The following is a 15,435-nucleotide window of genomic DNA, read 5'->3' as shown; positions in this document are numbered from 1 at the left end:
CACTCCTGGTTTTGGCTACAAATACTGATGTAAAATACTGACCAAATACTGCTAGTGTGACGGCAGCCTTACTTTGATAACACACGTAATCTCTTTTGAAGGATCTTGTTTTACTTACCATCAGAAACAATGTCTCGAGAAGCTTGCTCAGCTTTCTTACAAACTTGTGAGAAACTGAGTTGAAAAGCTTCATCCGTAACGTATTGATCTTCACATTCAGATACACAAACAACGCGCCCAGTAAGCCTCCAAGAACGCCAATGATAATACTGGGGATAAAGGCCAAAACACTCATATCCAGGAGGTCTTTCACCTTCAGAAAAATAAAGAAAAGTTGTTAATCCGATGACAATTGTCCTGTGTAATGTTACATTGCAGTGATCTAGATCTGCAACCTTATAACCCTAGATATCCTTTCTATGTAGGTTTTTTTCCACAAAACAGATGAAATGCTGCTGGGGCATAAAAGTATCTGTATTCTTTATGAAGGCAAAATAATTCATTTTCTATCATATTACTTAAAGGGTTTTTTTTAATTGGCCTAAAAACTAACAAGCAGGTAGTTGCTAACAGAAGCATCAACCTGCCTGTTCTACCAAACTCCAGCCCAGAGCAGTCACCAACTGCTCCTGCCGGCAATTCAGCTGCTTAACATCAGCAGAGCAGCTCTTCTTCTTCTGGGCTGCTCTGTCAATGTGGTTTCACCGCCAACGTCATGCTGATTGACAGCCACCTCCCAGCTGTTAGGCAGTGGGGAGCCAGCTGTCAATCAGCATAACATCCGCAGTCACGCCTAGTCTACAAAGCAGAGCAGAAGAGAAGTTGCTTTTCTAACGACATGACGTCAGCGCAAGCCGCTGAATCGCCGGCCACAGAGGTCTACTCATAGCAGGAGGACTATATGGCACGAGACAACTAGTCCTTTAGTGGTAATATCCCATTGATAAAACACTGATTATATTGAAACAACAATATGAAGCCCAGTCAGTGACATATCACTGGAATCAGGGTCTCTGGCCCAACATCTTGCTACTCTCAGCTTAAAGAGCAAAAACTTGATGACAGATTTAATTTAATATATAGGAAACAGAATAGAAAGTAACATATAAAAAGGAATGTCACTAGAATTATAATGCCTTGAAAACCGTATAGTTCTAATATTCTTTCATTCACTTCGAGTGTATAGTTGATACATACCCAGAATAAGATTCTCTGCTCTGCTTTGAAGAATCCAAAAGAACCGCTGTATACAAATCCGCCAAATGAAGACGAGAAAACCTCTGTGGTGAAGGTTGCCATTAGACAGCAAAAGAATGTCTGCCAGGCCAGCTTAATATCCCAAAAAGATGCCACTTCTTCTAGGGCAAAGAGCAGCCCGCCAACTGGAGCCCGAAACACAGAAGCGATACCGGCTGCTGCACCAGCTGTAATAAACTGCCGCCTGCGGAGTGAAACAGCCAGCTCCTTAGTAAGCTAAAACTGCTGAATATACAATAAAGGAGTGTACTCTTCATCCACATCATAAACACAGTATACTGCTTGTATCTAGGAGATGAAATGATTCATTCATATCGACTTTTGTCTTGTTTATGTCTCAAAATAGTATTTTAATATTATTCCATTCTAGGACAGGGACCATTGTTATATTGTGGAATCATCCTAATCAAAAGAATTATTTTTAAAGATCCTCTTCTGTCCACATCAGGATTTTCCAGGTGGCAATGTTGTGATATTTCTAAACTTGGTTTTGACATTCTCATTAATTACATGCAAATAATTAATTACATGTAATATGATCAATTGTTCACTGAGAAGTTGATAAAGATGCCTCAACAGAAAACAACAACTTGAAATACAAGAAACTTGATATTAAGACCTTGATTTAAAGGGAACTTGTCATTAGGATTTTGTATCTCAAACTAAGGATGTGTGTGTAAACGACCTTTAAGGCTTCTTTCACACTGGCGTCGGGCTCGGCCCGTCGCAGTGCGTCGGGCCGAGGTTACCGACGCTAGCGTTGTAAGCGCCGCACAACGGGTGCAGCGGATGCAGATTTTCATCGCATCCGCTGCCCCATTGTGAGGTGCGGGGAGGTGGGGGAGGAGCGCGGTCGGAAAAAGCGGTCCGTCGGCAGCAAAAAACGTTACATGTAGCTCCCGAAGGTCCGCCAAAGCACGACGCATCCGTCGCACGACGGATGCGACGTGTGGCAATCCGTCGCAATGCGTCGTCAATACAAGTCTATGGGGAAAAAACGCATCCTGCAAGCACTTTTGCAGGATGCGTTTTTTCTGCAAAACGACGGATTGCAGTTAACGCTAGTGTGAAAGTAGCCTTATACTGATTAAATCCTTACCCTGTTTATAGCACTCCATTTTTCCAGTTTAGAGAAATCCAGTGTTGAAATTTTATGCTAATGAGTCACAAGTGCAGTGGGTATGCAGTGCACTTACAGTTCTTCCGCCTTTCAATCTATTTCCGCCCTCCAACTGCCTCCTGCCTGAGGGTATGTGCACACGTTGCGGATTTTGCTGCGGATCCGCAGCAGTTTCCCATGAGTTTACAGTACAATGTAAACCTATGGGAAACCAAAAACGCTGTGCCCATGTTGCGGGAAAAAATGCGCGGAAACGCAGATGTAAAACCGCAGCGGAATCCGCAGTAGAAAACGCGATAAATCCTCAGTAAAAACCGCAGTGGTTTTGCACTGCGGATTTATCAAATCCGCTGCGGAAAAATCCGCGGCAGTTGACCCCAAGGGTCAGGACACTAGATACAGACTCTGAGTCCAAGATAATACTGGATACTAGTGGAACGGATAGTAGTGCTAATACAGACAGGACAAGGTAGTAAGCACAGGTACTGCAGGAGAGGTTTCAGGCTCAGGTACCGCAGGTGCGGTTTACAGTTCAAAGTACAGATACAGATTAGACTGGAAAAGGTACTGGAACAGATGCAGGTTTAGGGACCTGAGAAAAAGCTTGCAGCTAGCAGACTGCCAAACCTCAATTGTTGCTCAGGCACCTCCCTACAGGTGGAGGGGCCCTAAGCATTAAGTGCCCCCTGCAATTGGGTGGGGACTCATAGGATTGTGCGCGCTGTCTCTTCAAGACACTGGGAGTGCATGCCATCAGAGAAGCAGTGTGGTGCGCTCTGAGACAGGTACACGGGAGTCAGAGCAGGGGACACGACAGGGCAGCCTGGATGGTGAGTAAGTTGCCATCCCTGTCGGGAGGGAGGAGCAGGGGCATGCAGGATCCCGGCATAACAGGGTCAGGAGGTAGAAAAGTCCTAGAGAGGGCATCTGCCTTGATGCTCCTGTTAGTGGGACAAAAATGTAGGATGAAATCAAAGCGGGTGAAGAACAGTAGACATACTCTCTGAGTCTAAGATGGGACCGGATACTGGTGGAAAGGATAGTAGTGCTATTACAGACAGGACAAGGTAGTAAGCAAAAGTACCTGTTCAAGTACCTCCGGAGCGGTTTCAGGCTCAGCTACTGCAGGTGCAGTTTTAGGTTCACGTACCACCAGAGTGGCTTCGAATTGAGGTATCGACGGAGCGGTTTCAGGCTCAGGTACCACATGTGTGGTTTCTGGTTTAAAGTACAGATACAGATCAGACTGGAACAGGTACTTGAACAGATGCAGGTCCAGGGACCTGACAACAAGCTTGCAGCTAGCAAGCCAAAGCTCAATCGTTGCTTTGGCATCTCCATACAGGTGGAGATGCCTTAAGAACTAAGTGCCTCCCAGGCATTGGCTGGGGATACATAGGATTGTGTGGACTGTCTATTTAAGAAACCAGGAGTGGGCCCACACTCGTCATAAGCGCACCGCCAGGAGAGCAGTGTGGTACGCGCTGCGAGTGGAACGCGGGAGCTGGAACAAGGGACACGACAGGGCGGCCTGGGCAGTGAGTAAGTCGGCGTCCCTGCCAGGAGCGAAGAGCAAAGGCATGCAGAGAGGCCGGCATTACACCTTCACTTACTAAGAACTCTCTCAAGTGCCATCATCACTTGGGGTGGCACATGCACAATTTGGTACGCTAAGGACCTTACAAAGCATGCCCTGTCTAAGGCACAGATGGTGCCTACCAGGTCACTGAAAGAGGAGTGAACTGTTAGTCAGAGACAGACGGCAGGTAGGGGACTGTGAGAGAGGCAGGACAGCTGTAAGTGCAGTGCCTTGCCCACTGCACTTGCAGCTCATTAACATACAATTTCAACATTGGATTTTTCTCAAATAGAAAAACAAATTTCTACATGCAAGGTAATTATTTATTAAGCATTAAAGGTTCTTTAGATGCATGACATTAGTTTGGGGCATAAAATCCTGATGACAGGTTTTCTTTAACTCAATAATACCGTTATGGATGTCATAATACAAACTTATTTATAGGCCCCAAAAACTAACATTAAAACGTGAAAAGGCACAGGACACATATGAGAGCATCCACTCACTTCTATAAAAAAGGCATCCTAACCAAAACTGTTTCAGAATACATCAGTGTTCATATTAACATTATGCCAAGGTCTGATTCAGTTTCACCCCACCATGAACACTAAATAATTGAACTGTACTTACCTATCTGCTGAGTTTCTAAACCGTGTAAAGAATGGAAGATTTATCATCAAGGTGTCAGACTTAAATTGGCTCAAGCCATATCCAGCCACAGCCCTGGAATCAGAATTATTACAATAATAATTAGAAGCGGCTATTGTAAATAGGTGATCGGATTCAACAGCGCAGAAGATGAGGACACAGTGGTAACTTGACCAAAGAATATTTATTATTTTAATGCAACAGTTTAAATTATAAGGATACAGAATTAAGAAGGTTTGACAAATTATTGAAACGCAGTGAAAGATTTTACAATGGAAATGTATATCCATTTTGAGGGTGGAAGTTGCTATACCAATTATAACAATAAACCTTGTCATAGAAAAAGAAATAAACAATAATGATGAGTAATGGCGTCTCTGTCCTAATACCCTGGCATATAGTGCACCACAGTCAGTCTCGTGCTCTTAACCGGCATCACTTAGTCAGTATGTGAGTAGTAACAATCACAGTACAGGCCCTAACAGGTGTCAGCGGTACTACTCCATTAGGCCGCAGGTCTCTTATAGACTAGTCGCTTCAGTGATGCCTTTACTTTGGTCACCTCCGTTTAGTGAAGCGTGGCTCTCCTGGTCATCTTTGTACCATAATTTACAAAATAGTCCCTGAGTTCCTCTGGTTAGCTCTCTCTCAGTCTGGATTTTTCTGGTCGGCTCTTTCTCTTGAATTGTCTCGATTTATCTGGTCTCAAATTCTGTCTATCTCTCTCTCTTAGATTATCTAGATTTCTGTGGTTGTCTCTCTCTCTCAGATCCCTGGTCTTTACTCAAGGCTGAGACTTCGCTTGACTGGTCTGGCTCATGCTGGAAGTTGTGGCTATAAGCTGGCTCAGCTACTTCCATATATCTGTCCTGATACAGGTTCATCGGTTGACTCTTCCCCTTCCGTGCTCAATTAGGCCTTTTATAATTCCAAACTGCAATACAGCTATCACCTCATCCGGTGTGTCCTCCAATCTGACGGGCACAAGGGGGCATTCTTTGCGTCTGGAGGAGAGAAGGTTTTTCCACCAACATAGAAGAGGATTCTTTACTGTTAGGGCAGTGAGAATCTGGAATTGCTCGCCTGAGGAGGTGGTGATGGCGAACTCAGTCGAGGGGTTCAAGAGAGGCCTGGATGTCTTCCTGGAGCAGAACAATATTGTATCATACAATTATTAGGTTCTGTAGAAGGACGTAGATCTGGGGATTTATTATGATGGAATATAGGCTGAACTGGATGGACAAATGTCTTTTTTCGGCCTTACTAACTATGTTACTATGTTACTATGTAATCTCTTCCCCGAGGGGAAGAGTGTTTGTTGCCTGTGACCAGCTGCCTGTGACCAGAACCGCTGCCTGTGATTGCCGGTAACCTTGATGATGTCCCCGTCGGTCACATGCAGCCACAGTCTCAGGTTCAGCTCACTGTATTCTGGCTGGCATGGGGAACGGTCGCATCACTGATGTCACCGCTCACCACACAAACTGGATGTAGCTGAGTTGGGGATTGTCGTGAGACATGAGCATTATTAACGGCGGAAAAGTGAGTATAATTTTGCTCTTTAAAGAACTTAATTCTGTTTGTGACTTCATTCAATTTGATTATTGGGTTAGTACACCTCTCCATTACTAACCCCTGAGCTTGATGTCAGTGAACATAAAACAGCTGACATCAACCCAAAAAACTATTATCCCACTTGCCACTGCAACAGTTCAAGTGGGAAGAGCAGAGGCTAAGTGCCAGAATTGGCGCATCTAATGGATGCGCCATTTCTGGGCCATCTGAGGGATAATGCTCTTAGCCTGGGAGGGGGACAATATCCATGGCAGCTGTCAGTTTAGCCATTCTTGGTTAGTAAATATAAGGGGACCCCATAACATTTATTTTTGGAGTCCCCCTGTAATAATGATTAAAAGCTAAGCAAACATGTGTGCTGTTATTAATACGCTAGGAACCTTTATGGCTAATGGCCCTTTCCCAGAATACTAACGACATCCCCAGCTGTTGGCTTCCCCTCAGCTGGTTAGGAAAATTATGGGGGACCTTAAGCCATTTTTTTAAATTATTTATTAAAGCAATACACAGATGGTGATGCTGACTACAAGTCTCATTAGTGGAGCCTGGTTTCGCTTATTGCACGGAGACCAGGTGACAATGATGAGAGCTGTATTCAGCTAATGGGTAAAAAAGGGTTGGGGAATGTTTATTTCAATTAAAGGACTCTGTGTTTTTAATAAATTTGACTATGGGGCTAGTAATGTGGCTGTCTGATAGACACCTCTCTATTACTAACCCTTGGGCTTGATGTTATCTGACATTGCAAAGCCAACATCAATCCTACAACTACTACCCCACTGACACTACACCAGGGCAAGTGGGAAGAGTGGAGGCTAAGCACCAGAATTGGCATATTTAATGGATGTGCCATTTCTGTTGTGGCTGAGGGCTGATTTTCTTAGTCTTGGAGGGGGCCAATATCCATGGCCCTATCCCAATCTATTAATTTCAGCCCACAGCTGTCTGCTTAGCCTTTGCTGGTTAGTAAATAAAGAGATGACCCCATTATTGGGGGGTTCCCCCTATATTAACCAGTGAAGGCTAAGCAAACAGCTATAAGCTGTTATTAATACGCTGTAAACCTTTATCTGTATTGGCCCCTTACCAGAATATTAACATCAGCCCCCAGCTGTTGGCTTTTCCTCAGCTGGTTAAAAAAATCAAGGGGGACCCCAAACCATTTTTTATTTATTTATTCAATGCACAATATACACACACAGCGGGTGCTGACTCAAACTCCTATCAGCGTTGCCTGGTCGCGCTGATCACAGGGAGACTTGGCGACAAATTGAGAGCTGCATTCAGTGCCTGGGAACAGCGCTAACATTACTGCTTTTCCCAGGCACCTATACGTGTCACACTGATGCAGCACACGGATGAAAAAACAAATTCCACCCATATGTTACACACGGACATGGATAGCACTGGTATTGGTTTTTCCAGTAGAGATAACATCAGGACATGTGAAGGGGGCCTAAGAAAAATGTAAAAAAATGTAAAGGATGGAAGATTGTAGGGTTAGTGAATCAGAGTAAATAGATTCTGAAATCTTCCCTCAGTTTCTCTTAGACTATTTTCACACGTTGCGTTTTTGCTGCATTTTTTTCCTGCAGGCAAAACCTGCAAGAAGCTGCTTACAAAAAGCATGTTTTCTCTGTTTTTTTGCGCTTTTCAGGATCCCAAAGTTCAGCTTTGCTTCCACCACAGAAGCATGAACAATGCAATGTGTTACCAATGCAAGACATATGTGAAACCATAAAACCCTTTTGGAAAATAGGGAAATTTGATCAAATTATTTAGTGTAAAAAGATTTTGTGTCTGAAAAAAATAGTGACTGTTCTGAATAAAAAATTTCACATGTGTTCATGAAAAAATACACAAATCCAAATGTATCATTGGGGGGGGGGGGGGAGTTGAAATGGTAGGGAATAGTTTACCCAAGATATTGGCAGAGCATTACATTTGTAGAACAACTTTGGTTGGCCCTTCAGTTTATCAGGTATTGTTCAATTTCAGCCCATGTTTACATATATCACTAATTTAATAAAACTGGACTAATCCTAACAGCCATTCTCATGTGAAGACGCCAACACATTATGGTTTAACTTGGGAAAATCACAAAAATAAATGGGTTTCACATACTGCTGCACCTGTTTTTTTTCCACTAAAACCACAGCAAAACCTGATACCTGCATTTTTGCTGTTCTTTTGCTGCATTTTTGCACTTACTCACCGCTTTCTACTATGAGTGAAAAAACGCTGCAAAAAAGCTGACAGAAGTGGAATGCTGCAGGTTTAAAGAACGCAGCAGTTTTCCAATTCAGTCAAGAAAAAGAAAAAAACATGGGTACGAGAGGTTACTGAAATCTCATAGCTTTTGTTGTTACTGTAAAATGTAGCTTAAAATTTGCATTAAAAAATGCAGTAAAAACACAACGTGTGAACATAGCCATATTCTATATCACAATCAACGATGACTGCGGCATACATAGGATGAAGTGACAAAGCTCAGAGGATACCGTCAAGCAATGTAGCAGTGCTCTTAGTAGTCCAAAAGGGGATGTTCTCCAGCACCAAAGGAAAGTAGTTAAAACTTAGCTTTTAATCATAAAGGAAAAAAACAATTTGGAGAATGTGCACATACTGTATTAAAAAAGAAAATTCATAATAATTACGGGTTTCTGGTAAACACGTAAGTATTATGGGATTTCTTTTTTAATATGTGCACATTCTCCCATTTTTTTAATCCTGTATGATTAAAGGCTAACTTATAACTATGTTCCTTTGGTGCTGGAGAACATTCCCTTTTGGCCCATTGCGAGCTATGTGACCTGGAAGCCAGACCAGTGCATCCTCCGTGCACCACCCCCAGACCACAGACAGTCCAGCCTTGAAGTCTCTTATCTCTAAGGCCGGCGTCACACTAGCGTGTTTTACGGACGTAAGAGAGGTGCTGAAAATACGGATTGCATACAGTACAATGCTTCTCTATGCCCCAGCTCCTATCAGCCGGTTTTACTGATCCATATTATACGGTCTTCTACGGCCGTAGAAAATCGCAGCATGCTGCATTTGTCACCGTATTGCGCAAAAAATACGCCAATGAAAGTCTATGGGGCGAGAAAAATACGGATTACACACGGACCAGTAGTGTGACTTGCGAGAAATACGCAGCGGTGTTCTATAGAAAAGCCGGCAATTCAGTGCGGTGTACAGTAAAATCACACTGACAGCTTACAGTAGAATAGGTAGAATAAATGTCTACACATAGAATAGGTATATATATATATATATATATATATATATATATGTCATTGAGACACATATATATATATATTAATATTTCATCCAGCGCGAGATAGCTTAAAAGCCGGTAATTCAATTGCCGGCTTTGCTATCTCCTTATATATATAGACAGTACATATGTTTTTATGTTTTTGGGAGCACAAGGATCCATTGTATGTCCGTATGTCGGTTTTGCAAGCCTGCGAGAAAATCTAGCAGTACGGATGACATACGGATTACATACGGAGGATGCCATGCGCAAAATACGCTGACACACCCTGCCTACGGAGGAGATACGGACCACTATTTTGGGGACTTTTCTGCGTATTACGGCCGTAAATTACGGACCGTATTTTTATACGCTGAGTGTGACGCCGGCCTAAAGGTACCGTCACACTAGCCAACTTAACAACGATATCGCTAGCGATCCGTGACGTTGCAGCGTCCTGGCTAGCGATATCATTGTGTTTGACACGTAACAGCGATCTGGATCCTGCTGTGACATCGTTGGTCGGAGCAGAAAGTCCAGAACTTTATTTCGTCGCTGGATCTCCCGCAGACATCGGCCCTGCGCTTAGTAACCCGATGTTTACCCTGGTTACCAGGGGACTTTGCATAGTTGGTCGCTGGAGAGCTGTCTGTGTGACAGCTCTCCAGAGACCACACAGCGACGCTGCAGCAATCGGGATCGTTGTCTAGATCGCTGCAGCGTCGCTAAATGTGATGGTACCTTAACACATGAGTGGTGAGCTGAATGACACTTTCCTTATTTTTCTGTACTGTAGCAGTGTCCATGTTCTCAATATGCCGATAACTCATGACGAGCATACTCATTACATATTGGCAAGCGACCAAGACGGTATTATACATGTGGTGCATTAGTCCATCAACAACAAAATACTGCAATAAATTCCAACTACTGTGCCAATATGCACTTCTATACTGTTGAGACTTGTTATTATGCATTATGTCAGAACTATATCTCTGAATACTCTTACCCTATATGGACCATTGGTCCTTCTGGTCCACAAAAAAGTCCAGATGACACAGCTAAGGCACACGAGAAAAAAGTTCCAAAAAATGTCCTTATGTTAAAGATGTGTCTCATTGCAGAACCATTTAAATAGCCAATGACTTCAGGAAGACCACTTGGTGATCCAGATGGACATAAAAACTGGAAAAAAAAAATAAAGTATGCTCAAAAAACTAAATCTACATTATGTAGACATGCATAAAATACTCAGCATTATTTTTACTTCCACATTTATTTGTTAGCACTCCAAAGACACAGTGATAGGGAAATTAAATTGTGAAACTCAATGGGGCCAGTGCCCATAATATACCGTATGTAAGGTGCTGTGGAATTAATGGCGCTAAATAAGTGAGTAAAATAAATAAATATTCTTCACAGTTCTATGCTTATGTAAGAGTGTGTGTGATTGTTACCACTCTTAATGTGTGTGACACTATTTGCCTTGTGTGTTTCCCATTTTGTTGTGTATGTTCGCCGGTCTGCTTTGAATAGATCGCTGTGAAACATTTGCAGTATTCATGGTTGTCAGAAAATAGTTTCCTGGCTTTTAGTTGGGCAGAGGAGCCTGGCATCAATGTGAGCCCAACAGAGCCTGACGAAGAGGTATTGTTGCAAAGCTCGGTATTTCACCATTGTGCTGTCATAGTGAGAAATTAGGTAAAGGTTACATTAGGCGGTGGTGGCAACTGGTAATACAGGGAATTCAGCTCTGACCATGTGTCCAAAAGAGAGACCTAATATAAGTGTTGGAACAGTCGAAGGCCAAACCAAGCCCCTGTGAGACGGGCTGGAGAACAAGAGAAAAACTCCAGAATTGAGGTCAGCTGATGAATGGGACGTTTGTATGGAAAGTTGAGGAAAGACTCCTGGACTTTGACCATTGGGCAGAGAGATCCTCTGTCACGAGGAATAAGGCTATAACTATAAGGCTATAACTATAAGGCTGAAGTCCTCTGAATTAGAACCAAATTGTGTGAGAGAATTATTGTTTGTCACTGGCAAGAGTTTTGCGCCTACAAATTACTGTTAGGTTGAAATATGATTTTCATGTTCTAAGAAAACTCACTGGAAGAGTTTTAACCCTAACTGTATGGACTGGAATTGTTACTGCCCTGTGGGGCCTAGAAAAATTCTTTGGTTACAACAAAGAAATCATGCAATGTACATGGTTAGGATGAGATAATCCAGTTGTCTGGTTCTCCCAAAAGCAAAAAATTGATTATTCACCGGAGCTGGACAGAACAGGAACAGGACAGACTCAATCAATTTGTTATGCACGCAGGTGGTGTACTGTGCCACAGGACCGGGCTTGCCTACAAGAGGCATAGCTAAGAAGCTACTAGATGTTCACTGGAGCTCCTGATGGTGGAGTCAGACTTGGCTATGGGTAGCTGCCATGTACCACTCCTAGGCAGTCCCCAGTACAGCAGCTGCTTACCCAAGGGGACCCTACTCCTCTCAGACTACTAGGTTCAGGATCCACAGGCAGAACAGCTACTGGCACAGAGGGACAGGACTGATTCAGACACCACTGGAGTGGTTTCAGGGTTCTGGTGCTGTCGATGCGGCTTCAGGTTTTGGAGACTGGTTGTAGCAGTCTGGAGGCATGAAATATATGTTTAGGACAGGTCTCAAAAGGACCAGGGACTTTGAGTTCAGGACTGGCTGCACTTGGACCAGGGACTTCAGGTTCAGGATACTGGCCATACCAGTACCGGGGATTTGAGTACAAGACCCTGGCCACACCGAGGCCAGGGAATCTCCCTGGTAGAACACCACACTACCTAATGACTCAGTGTGTTGCTTGGCACCTCCCTACTGGGAAGGGTGCCTTACAAGATGCCTCCCAGCTATTGGCTGGGAGCCATCTTGTAGGTGAACACTTACATTAAATGTTTCTCAGCAATAAGCTAAGGGTATTTTTTCTATATACGTGCTGCCCCTTTAAGAGCAGGAGAGCGCAACCTAGGTGCTACCGGGACACAGAACAGGAAGGAAGCATAGAACATGCTGGGAGACCATGCCAAATGACCGGGGCGATGAGTAGTATACCGGCGTCCCTGCATTGAGGGGGAAGGGAAACCATACACAAATGATATGACTCACACCTCGATACAAATGATGAAGGCTGGTTACAGCTGAAATACACTGTGTTTTTAATATATTTTTATCACTTCCAGTGAATGATCCATTTTTTGCCTTTGGGAGCGCTAGTCACCTGCATCCTACCCTCCTGATCATGCTCTGCTGGAACTCTCCCTGAAAGAGTTTTCCACAACAACCAGGTCTCGCGCACCTATCTGTAATTGTTTACAAGGTATATGGAGTTGTGCCCTACCTGCACAACCTGAGCGGGTGAGCGGCTTTTCTTTTAATGGTCATACTAATAAACTTACCTACTTTGCTCAGAAAAGCGCTACTCTCTCTCTTTTTTTTCCATATATTATATAGCAATGGACACGTTTCACATTTGTGACTACGAGAGACCCTAATTGATTATAGGTAGTGGTGTAGTGGCCTCGAGGCTCAAAGTGGATCCCTTCAAAGTGACCTGCGCACCTCCACCACTAATGTATAGGATGTGCTAAAGGGAGGCCCTCAGAGCCTCACCGCAACAAACTGCACAGCCTACAGGCCCTTCAGAATAACGTGAATTTCAGTGTCAAACATCAACACGTTTCAGGTGCATACAAGAAAAATTGATGCCACAAAAAGTAATCATGATTCATGAACCAAAAACATAAATGATCAAAATATATTTAAAAAAAACTCAACAAAATTGATCGATCTTTTTCTCATATGCAAATAAAAACAGATGCGAGTAAAAGCTGCCACAATGTTATATATGTAGTTGACAAAAATGCTTCCAGAAAAGACGTAAAAAAAAACATAAGAAAAGACAGTTTAAAGGGAACCTGTCACCTGAATTTGGCGGGACCGGTTTTCGGTCATATAGGCGGAGTTTTCAGGTGTTGAAAAGGTAAGATTGCCTTGCGCAGGCGAGTAATACGGAGGACAGAGAATGAACTTCAATCCAATATTGCAGCCAGCATGCAGCCGCCAGCGGGTAAGGAAAGGGTGAATCAAACACCCGAAAACTCCGCCCATATGACCGAAAACTAGTCCCACCAAATTCAGGTGACAGGTTCCCTTTAAGGAAGACAAAGCCAGCGTTCTCCTGAAGTGTCTTCTGCTTCAAAATTGATGTGGATACAATGCCACCTAAGAAACACCATGGGCGTGAGTGGTGCAGGTGTAAGACAGCAAGAGGTGAATGGCGAACATGACATCATGTCTACTAATACCCGCTGAGACACATGCGGTCCGCAAATGTTGTGTGCCCATCCCATTAATGAGATATCTTTCATTGTTATCTTGCCTTTGAAAAAACTTTGACTGGAATTTAAAAAAAAGATCTTTAACATAAAAACTATTTTTTGACAGAACATATTCTTTAAAAGAAACCTATCACCGGCAGAGCAGGCTGTCAATCAATTTCCATCGCCATGACAACTGGAAGCGAACGGCTGCAGGGAGAATAAAACTTTTATTTTCTCCCTAAAGCTGCAGTTCCAGTAAAACTTCAAGACATGATTAAATGCTATTTAGCTGCGGATTACCACTGTATCTGCAGGTAAACAGAGTTTTTGAAGGTGACAGATCCATTTAATACTCAGTAAATTATGAAATCTGTACTTACCAACACAAGTCCAGATGCGCAAAACACCATACCAAAGCCAATGCCAAGTATAAAAAGCCATGTTGTAAAGAAATCACCATGCTGGAAAAATGATACAAAATCATATAAGGGTCCAGCATTCTTTCTTTCATGTTGTTTATTTTCATATACAGGAAATATTTTATTCTGTACAGAACAGCTGGGCTATATATTGCCTGGTGCCTTTGGGCCATGCATGCAGGCGACACATGTCACTGGACCCCAACCACAAGTATTTTTCTACTTTTAGGCTAGGTGTGCAGATGAGCGTATTTTTTGTCATTTGAGAAAATCGGCTCAATTATGGAAATAATTCTGATCAGTGCTTGATTACAGCGTCAGAATAATACGATACAATTCTCAGGGATGAAGAGAAGATGGAGAAAAAAATGTCTCCATCTTCTCCATTCTGTCAGTGAGCGGATTTTGGACTGCACTCAGACGTCATCTGAGTGCAGTCTAATGTTTTGAACGCACTCAATGACTTGCATGGCCGAGTGCGATCCGAATATCAGATCAAACTCAGGTATGCTGCAACTTATTCCTCACACAAACACTGTCCAAGGAAAAAATTGGACATGTGTTCGGCCCCACAGAGTGTGATCTAATGTTTTGATGGATCACACTCAGACAGCAAACACGCTCTTGTGCACCTAGCCTCAAAGTGAACCTGGCAGCTGAGTAATGCTATCTGAACCACGGGCAACCTGAGTCAGACACTGGCTATTCAACTAGATATGTTTTAGGCTATGTGCACACGTTGCAGATTTTGCTGCGGATCTGCAGCTGTTTTCCATGCCTTGTACAGTACCATGTAAACCTATGGAAAACAAAATCCGCAGTGCACATGCTGCGGAAAAAACGCGCGGAAACATAGCGTTGTTTATTTAGCAGCATGTCAATTCTTTGTGTGGATTCCGCAGCGGTTTACACCTGTTCCTCAATAGGAATCCGCAGTTCTAAAACCACAGGTGGAAGTCGCACAAACACCACGGTAAATCCGCAGTGCGGTTTACCTGCAGATTTTGCAAAAACAGTGCGGAAAAATCTGCACACCAATCCGCAGCGTGTGCACATAGCCTTATTCCGACACATTGTGGAATTTCAGAGAAAACATTTAAAATCTGGCCAGGGACCATGAGATCATCAGTCCAAAAGGTCCGACCCTGGTAGCTCCTTCCCACCCTGCTCCCCTTGAGTGATAAATACCTGTCACTCAATGAGGTGGGGTGGGTGGT

The 15,435-nt window shown here is 43.3% G+C and overlaps 1 protein-coding gene across 7 annotated transcripts in view; it reads right to left on the bottom strand.

The window, feature by feature from the left end:
* LOC138642804 (chloride channel protein D-like) overlaps window positions 1-15,435 on the bottom strand; it is a 320,123-nt gene that overhangs the window by 258,424 nt on the left and 46,264 nt on the right. For all 7 annotated transcript variants that reach the window (XM_069731316.1, XM_069731317.1, XM_069731313.1 and 4 more), the window contains 5 exons: window positions 14,180-14,260; window positions 10,445-10,620; window positions 4,587-4,679; window positions 1,198-1,441; window positions 119-313 (listed from right to left, as the gene is read on the bottom strand). In XM_069731316.1, the coding sequence (XP_069587417.1) occupies window positions 119-313; window positions 1,198-1,441; window positions 4,587-4,679; window positions 10,445-10,620; window positions 14,180-14,260 (789 nt within the window). The remainder of the gene's footprint in view (window positions 1-118; window positions 314-1,197; window positions 1,442-4,586; window positions 4,680-10,444; window positions 10,621-14,179; window positions 14,261-15,435) is intronic.

The sequence above is a fragment of the Ranitomeya imitator genome, chromosome 6 (assembly GCF_032444005.1).
Source record: "Ranitomeya imitator isolate aRanImi1 chromosome 6, aRanImi1.pri, whole genome shotgun sequence".
In the NCBI taxonomy this organism is placed as follows: domain Eukaryota; kingdom Metazoa; phylum Chordata; class Amphibia; order Anura; family Dendrobatidae; genus Ranitomeya; species Ranitomeya imitator.
Note: the sequence above shows the minus strand (reverse complement) of the source record. Positions and strands in the feature narration are given on the sequence as shown.